Here is an 8,838-nt window from a genome sequence, read left to right on the forward strand (position 1 = left end):
CCTGCACCCAACAGCCCCAGCCACTGCCTCCTCCCACAGCTGGCATGAAGTTCTGCAGCTGCTTCTGGTGCCCCTTCCTTCTCCACCTCAAGCTGTATTTTCTGCTCTCTCCCCTGAGAATCACAATTATTTATCTATTTGTGAATTTGTGAAAAATGAAAGACACCCCCCCCCCAACTCTTTCCACATTTGAAAAATTCAGGTTTTATCGTATTTATTCATAATATATTTCTTATGTCTTGGTAACATATGTCATCATGGGCCCACCCAACTCCCAAATCCCAAGAAAAGTAGTTTTCCAAAGGGGAAAATCAATATTTACACTAGCAGTCCAGTGTACTCTTATGAGAAACATCCAAGTCTCATTTGTATATGAATAAATTATAGCTGATGAAACAGGCAAGCAACAGTAATAATGTGCTGGCAGACTGAAACGAAGTTTTCCTGAACTGCTCTCACACACATATAATGCACTGTACATCTGCACTTTTTGTTTGCCTTTGAACATCCTCATTTTGCTCTCTGGGCAGTGGCACTACAGCAGTGTGAAACCAGGGAAAGACAGAGTGTTTCCTTCTGCACGTTTAGCGGCCGAAACAGAACCCAGCCCCCCCCACCCGGGAAGAGATCCCGCTGCGGCTGTGTTCATCTATGAAATGCAAAGCCTGCTTCCTAGTTTTACAAAATCCTGATGGGAATGACATCTTAAGCCCATCATGCTTTTCAAACATTTTTTACTGAGAAAACTGGTAGTTCTTTGATTACGAAACATAAATAATCTCAGTTCTGGCTGAACATAAGCACTTTCTTCTGCCGTCTCAGCTATTCTCCTGATGTCAAAGACACATTAAAATAAATGTGAACCATATGGCTACCCGGCAGATTACTAGCACTCTTGCATCAATGAGGGCAAAGCAATTCATTGTCACCAGTGCAGAAATATCTTCGGCACATGAAAATTTCAAAAGGCTGGAAAAAACGTGTATGAAGCAGCCTTTTGGATTAAAGCTCTATCTTAGACCAGAGGAAATGCTGCTTTTCTTATACTCTACTATGCATTTGTCTGCTTTTTACATACTCTTAGTGCCATATACACCACTATGGCAAGAAGGATTAACACCATTCTCCACCTGCTCCATGACTTTCCCACGCAGTGCTTCATCAAGTCTAACACCACAGAACAGCAAAACCTAATCCATCATGGTAATCCAGGTCAGGACATCACTTATAAAAGCCAGCTTGCTTCGCAATCTTCACAGAAAACAAAAACTTGGGAAAAGGTCATATTCAAGAAATTGCTTCTACCTCTGTCTCCTACCTGTCCTTCTACCCCGCTACCTCCCAAAAGGTATTTTTCTAAGAGTCTGCAAACACTAAATTTATAAATTTTAAACGCTTAATGATGAAACACTTTTCCTACATGCTGGAAATCCACATGAAGAGGAAATGCTGTGACATACAATATACCCTCCCAAAGAAACATGTGGGCTTGAGGGCAGGGAGGTATTCTCTGAAATAAATTTGAACCTGGAAGTCTTGAAGGGAACTGCATACTCAGAAAGGTGTAAATTGAGTAGTGGAAATTAGACAGGACAGGAACAATGCTGTGGAACAGCAACACCTACCCTAGCAGCACTTCACTGCTCCATCCTTCTGATACCTTCCTCTCGGGTAAAGCCAAAGCTAAATTCACCTCACAGGAGGGGCTCGATGGGAATGCCTGCCTAATGCTACATTTATTTATGTCACATTTGAAAAGGTTTTTGAAAAATACTAGCTCACAGACAAGTTTGACATGAATAGGAGAGGTTTTTCATTCGTACTTTAGTTAAACGTTTTACCTCGCTGTCAGAGTTTTGTCTAAAATCTCACAGAAATGTTAAATTCTTGGGATGCATGCTAAAAGCTGGAATTTTACTAATATTTCAGTGCAAGCTTTAAGTTTACTTCCTCAGCACCCTCTATTTCCAGAACACTTTTCTGTGACATTCATCATACTAGTCCAGTTTCTCCATTCTGCAAATATAATCAGCCTGCGGGGAAAAGTGGAGATGGTGAACTGCTCTCTGCCTCACCATTTACTTTAAATGCCAGCTGCTGTTTCATAGATGATTATTTCTGACCTTGGCCCCAGCTTCGAACAGTGTGAGGAGGAAAGCTGCTACCACGGATCCTTGCAGGAACACCCATGCATAACAACTGTATTTGCTGAACTCTCCTAAGACACTACAGGCAATCCTTTGTCCCATCTTAGGGGTGATTTCAGTGAATAGCCATTTGATACAAAAAGAACTACCCATTTAGCTGTCCGTGACTTTGCATTTGCAAACATACTTTGCGTATCTGTCATGAACATCTTCAACAAAAAAATTTTCTTTGTATGTTATCTAAGCCAACAAAAACATCATGCAAGGCAAAAACTGTCCCTCTGTTTGTATAGTATATGAAATGCACTAGTTTATAGGAGAAAACTTTCAAAAAATATAGAAATAGAATTAGTTGCACAAATCCTTCTAAAAACCAGTGGGAGCGTACCTCCTAACCCTGCTTTAGATTTTTTTAAAACTCCCTCTACAATAGTCGTTCTTCCACATGAAAGACAGCAGGCAAGATCTTGTCATGGCATACCCTGCCCTGTCATTCTGTATGAGTATTTGAGCAAAGACATTGCAATACATTTCACTGCATTTCTTTGCATTTCTTGTTTTTTACTGCCCAGATGAGCCGACTTATTTTAAAATCAAAACTAAGACTCTCTCAACCTGTTTGCATTTTGTAACATGAGTCAACAAATAACAACAAGAATGTATTCCTCATTAACAAGGAAACTCCAAGCCTGGTTGCAGGCAACATAAGTAATTGCAAGATGCCATGAAAAAAGAATGCCTGCATTTAGCTACACCTTCTAAGTGTTTTCCCATAATAAGCCAGCATCACCATTTTAACTCATTTAGATTTCTATCATTAACCAGCATTAAACACGCAGCTTAACCTCAAAGCTCAGGTAATGCCTTGTGCTATTGACCTCACACCAAATAAAAAAACTTTATCCTTCACATAAAGATAATTTAAGAGAAGCTAGACCTTCCTAAGGATTTCAAAAGATTTGATACCTTCTTCCAAGTTCTGCATGGCCACATAGATGAGGCAACCTCAATATGCTAGCAACCCTAGAATATTCAAAACAGTACTTTCAAGGGCATATAGAAAGAAGTGCAATGGGGATGTATTTATATTTTCAAATTCCTTGTTATCTTTAACGGTAAAATCAAAAGATGGCAAGAGCATTTAGAGACCAAGAGGTTTTCTCAGAACCTTTACTGACCAGCCACATTCATAATGAACCTAAGGCATCCAATACTCTTAAAGACAGTATCCTAATTAGCAGAATGACAGGATCTATGATTACAGCTGGCTGCAGGATAACCTTGCTAATGACAGTGATAATGTTAATGGCAAGATACAGATAATTGATGGAGGATATCAACTAGACTGCCTCTGCAGGTGAAGAAGAGAAGCCTCTGCAATAAAGGCATTACTCTGAAAGTTTCAGCTACATTACACTGAAGTTGAAATGGCAGAGGAAAGCAGCAGCTCCTCAAAGTATGTTTCTTAAGAGATGCGTCTGTAATTAATGTGGTATGGGGAGTTTTTACCAGCACCAAAGTGCAAAAGACAGGACTTGATGAGGTCTTCCCAGGTCTTTCAATTGCATGAAATTCTGCAACTTAAATTTGGATATTTTTCTTTATCAGAAAAATAGATCAAGCGTTTAGGGACAGGTACCTCCACAAGGCAGGAAGAATCCCCCACACCTGAGCTGGAGCATGGAACCCAGCACACACAATTATAGGAACTGTCAGGGCGTTGTACTGACAGCCTGAACAGCAATTCCAAAGACAACTTGCTGTGGAGCTGATGAAACACAGCAGCAGGGTGCCCTAGCTCAACATGGCAATTTAAAGGAGCTGAAATGGCATTAGGTGTGCTCCCACCCCGTATGCCACGTACCGCTAAGGAAAAAGGGGAAAAATATTCTTAGCCCTGACTAATACTGCACGTGCATGCTTGGACTGCTACTTGAAGATGAACACCCCTCTTTCTGATATAGAGGAGGGGCCATGAAATGGGACAGGTATGTGGACTGGTTAGTAATATGCTTTGGCATCCATTAAGGTAAATCTGTGGTGTGCCTAATGGTCTGCTGAATCAAACTGAAATGACCTCAATAGACTGAGAAAAGTAAGTAAAAAAGATGGTGGGGATTATACCTGCCAGTGGTAATGAAGGCACTTCATCACCATTTGGTAAGAGATTTAAAAATGTGCAGAAGTGTATCACACATACCTGACCAAGAAATACTACATTTATTTTTTTTTTGGTTATGAACCTGGTAACAGTTGTCTATGCTTTATGGACTGTAATTTCATTTCCTGACTCAGAAAAAGACGCCTGTAACTTAGGCTAGGGATTTTTTTGTTGTTGTTGTTGCTGTCTTGATTTATTTAAATGGATATATTGTTAAAGAAACTCTGTACTTATCCCTGTGTAGTAGTCACAACAGATAGCATTTAGGGACACCTCAGTCATGTGTTTTCTGCCATCACACTACAGGGTTAATTGTTGAGATCAAAGCTATCTTCTGGTGGTTCTGCCCCACCTGAATGATCCACAGCAGCTGTGTGCCTCATTTAGCTGGCAGGTTAAACTGACCTTAAGGCTAATGGAGCAGGATAGCTGAAAGGTTCTTGTTTATCTGACCCAACACATATTGTTTCAAGGGTTGTGTAAATACTGAGATGCATCAGCTATTCTAGATAGATTTATACACAAACTGCCTGCTTGCTGAAGCACTGAAAGAGTTGTAGCTACAAGCGATTAAAAAATTATCTGTCAGGTCAATTAGAAAGGAAAAATAAGACTTAGAGAGCCACATTAGGCTTTTTTTAAAAGCTCAGTTAAAGAATTATCATACAGATCTCAGCGTTGACTACAGGTCACCCACAATCCGCACATTTCCAGTCAGTAAAAGAGAGTTTATACTGAACCTCAGATTTACTTATATGAAAACAGACCAGAAGGAAGACAGTACACAGGATCTGACAGTGTCTCACAAAAGAGAAAAGAAAATGGTACAAAGTGTCAGGAAATGGCTTAGAAAGATAACCTCCATCAAGGAGGTACTCAGGCATGTAACACACGCAAGGAATCTGGCCAGTCTTTCTTCTGCACTGGCTCTTTTCAGTCTGCTTACTGAAAAAGTCTCACAGAACTCTTCCTTTCCATATGCCCTTAAAAGTACGGATTCAAATATTCAACATAGGAAAGCTCTTATCTTTTATTTTGGGAGATGAATGTGTTTAAAGAATGAACAAAACACCTTTCAATGTACACTGTTAACAGTTTCATTGTTGTACAACACATCTGCATGTAGTTTTCCAGTGAGCACCACTTAGTAGCTCTGTAAGACACCTGTATTCATGAGATATGAACATTGACAATTTCCACGTATTCTGCTTTGACAAGACAGGGCCAAGTACCTCAGTAGGATCAGTTCATTTTTTATCACTTCCTAGAACTCAAAATATGCTTTTTCAAATAATATTGTTTAAAAAATCTAGAAGTTAAAAAAAAAATTTAAGTACATACAAAGAAAAGTGCTCATGCACTGAAGAGCATCCAGCATCACACACACAACTGATGTCAACCAACTGATACAAACCAAAATGAAAACAAATCCTGTGTGTATAAAAATTTCACCAATTGTCTAATTAAAACATTCTTTCCAGAATCAAAGCACATGAAGACTCAAGAAAATGTGAGAAGAATAAAACAAAATAAAAAGCCAATCTCAACAAAAACCCTGTTTTTTCTAGAGGTAGTCAGTTATCAAGTTAAAAACATCTTTCAGCATTTGTCAAGTATCTTTACTCCTTTGCGTTTATTTTAAATATAAACATGATTAATTTTTATTGCAAACACATATTAACTTTTACTATCATACATCATCACTAAGACTCACCTTTTTAGTGCAGAGTTGCTCTTATATATAGCAGATGTGCCTAAGGCTAGCTAAGTGATTTTTCTAACACTGCTCAACTGGTAGATGTCAATTGTGTAAACATGTAACTGATATGCTTTAATATTAAGAAAGAAGAAGAAGGTGCAAAATCTACTTGCAGCATTTTAACAATAAATTAACAAAATCTGACTTCCCCATCAAGTGCAACATGGAGCGTCCTTGGTAAAGTTACAAAATAATGATGTACACTGGAAGAGAGTCTGGATGCGAGATGCGAGTAATCAGGTAGGGATAAAACCACCTTTCCATTCTATACTTCATCTGAGCATCAACATCCTCTATTTTCTTACCAATAAAAAATTACCACCTTTATCAAGCTCCTGCAAGTACGCTGCATTACAGTAAGAGCAAAGCAGAATTTTAGACACTGAAAGATGCCACGTTCCAGTGGCACAGAAACTAGTCTCCAAAAGCCTTTTCCTTGAGGACCTTGAGATTTGCCTATTCAAATGCAGCACCGAGGCCACCTGTTCAATTCTTTTCTTCCCAAACCAGCCTTACATAATACTGGGATTATTCTGTATTGATTTCTTGGAATTTGGGCTGCTGCATCTATACTAAAGACAATACTTTTTAAAAAGTAGTATCAATGCACATGCTACTTTATTTCCATATCGCCAACTGATGTATATATATGTATTTAAAAAATGTAATATGTACAATTTCTATATATATGTGTGTGTGTGTGAGTGTGCGCACAGATAAACATTTATTACTCTGGCCACAAACATCTCAGTTATATGGATCATTAATCATAACACTGAAATGCTGTGGTTTCCCTTACATATTTTATTAACAAGCTAAATTATTTATTGTGTCAACTACAATCAAAGCTTATCGTTACATGCATGTATTACAACTTCCAAGTTTCTCCCCTGAATTACGAGCCTTCTTTGTATTATCTGTGTAGTCACAATAAAATTGCTGTCTTCTATGTGGGTGGCAATGACTGTCTGATGTAAAAGAACTGCTTTCAGTCTATGATGAATAATCATCTAAGTCCTTAAACAGATGCAAAAGTTAAAAGATCAGCATGCAGATAATATTGTCACCAAACTATTTCTTAATACCACCAAAGAGATTTACTGGGTCACTTACTCCTTTGTGGCATTTCAATAGAATAGGTTCCCCAACTAGTACTGCATCTTAAATATAATAAACCACATCAAGATTGTTGCATGTAAACACATTTGAAAAGTTGTGCCTGTGTAACCTTTTGCACAGGAGTGTTCCATACTAGATCAAAGAGGATTCAGACCATCGATTTCACATCCAAACCCTAGCTCAAACTGCACAGCAGCATTTGGTAGACAAATCAGTAGTAAGAACATTCATATCACATGCTACAAACATGATTTCTAGGCACAATCTAAATCACATAGTTATAAGGATCACATTGTGTACGGGCAGTGATGAGGAGCCTCACCTACTCCTTGGCCCACAGTCTTAAGGAAAATAGCTTTATAGAGACTAACTCCAGTGGGGAGATCTATATCCAACAGAGTTGAAGGAGGCAAACCCCTGCTTTTTAAAACATGCAGTTCACTATTAAAACCGTATAACCACCTAAAACAAATATCATAAACTGTAAATTGATTCTTCCTAGATATATATGCTGCGCACACAGCTTTGCTAACTTAAAACCAAATTCTTATCTGCACACAAAACCATTGCCTAGTACAGAGATACCCTCCCCTACATGAAGAATAGAAACTACTGCAATAGTGTGTCCCACACACAATGTTCCTCAATTCCAAATAAAAGAAAGCTTATTATTTTCTTTGGAGAAGAACTCTTACCAATACAATACTGTAGATAGCTGACAGCTGCACTACACTTATCTAAGGAAAATAAACAAACTTACCTAAAGCACATTCCCTGTAGTACCTATTTGAAATACCTTAAGCACAACTCCCAACGTTAACTACAAACAGCTACATAATTCAAATAGCAAATAGGTAGGGGCTTCCAAGTGACTTCAAGTTTTTACAGTGACAAATAGTTTTATATGGTTAGCAAACTTGCAACCCTTTTGCCTTCTTGTTAAGTCATTTCGAGCAAGTCACAAACTGAACACCACAGAGAGTCCATCTTATCATCTCTTCAATTTAAAACCATCATGTTTATCTAACCATAAAATTTATTTTATTCTGAGGAACAGGAAGAATTCTTTAGATACGTAACTTGAGTACTTACGGGTAAAATGATTAGAAGTGGATGGATTGACACTATCACCACTGTCAGCACTTTCACTGCTAGAAATGTCATCATCTGATTCCCGCACAGAGGAACAAGGTGAGGAGCCATCAACTTCTTCAAACTTCCTCTTTAAAATTCCACTCATCGCTGCAATGCTGTCACATGCACCTGTAACAGGAACAGAGGCAATGGGGCACTGAAACATCCAACTGCAGAATATGCAGTCATAATCTCCAAAGTCATTTTTACTTAGAAGTACCCATAAATTGCCAATTCTGGTCTTGAATAACCACTTGGTATGAAATTAGATATAATTATTTAGGAGACAGTGAAGCCGTAAGAAAGAAAAAAACCATCAAAAGTCATACTCTAACTTGACATGTATGGAGATGGTTATTTTGCTAGAATAATGTGTAACAGATTGCTTTCAGGGAGTATTTTTCCCATTTCGGTGTCAATAGCATCGCTGATTTCTAGGTTATGTTGTAAAATTTCAAACAAGGAAAAAATGGAAGTTTCTTTTCAAACACCCTCACTTGGTCCCTCCCTTGGCTGCC

General features: G+C 38.4%; 1 protein-coding gene across 1 annotated transcript in view; it reads right to left on the minus strand.

Annotated features, from left to right (window-relative positions):
* The window catches only part of CSRNP3 (cysteine and serine rich nuclear protein 3), a 26,525-nt gene extending 18,084 nt beyond the window's left edge, over positions 1-8,441 (minus strand). Inside the window, exon 1 of the mRNA XM_009274895.2 lies at positions 8,279-8,441. Coding sequence (XP_009273170.1) covers positions 8,279-8,426 — 148 coding nt within the window. The 5' untranslated portion in view covers positions 8,427-8,441. The remainder of the gene's footprint in view (positions 1-8,278) is intronic.
* Between the last annotated feature and the right edge of the window lie 397 nt (positions 8,442-8,838).

Source organism: Aptenodytes forsteri, unplaced genomic scaffold, assembly GCF_000699145.1.
Source record: "Aptenodytes forsteri isolate BGI_AS27 unplaced genomic scaffold, ASM69914v1 Scaffold255, whole genome shotgun sequence".
Classification (NCBI taxonomy): domain Eukaryota; kingdom Metazoa; phylum Chordata; class Aves; order Sphenisciformes; family Spheniscidae; genus Aptenodytes; species Aptenodytes forsteri.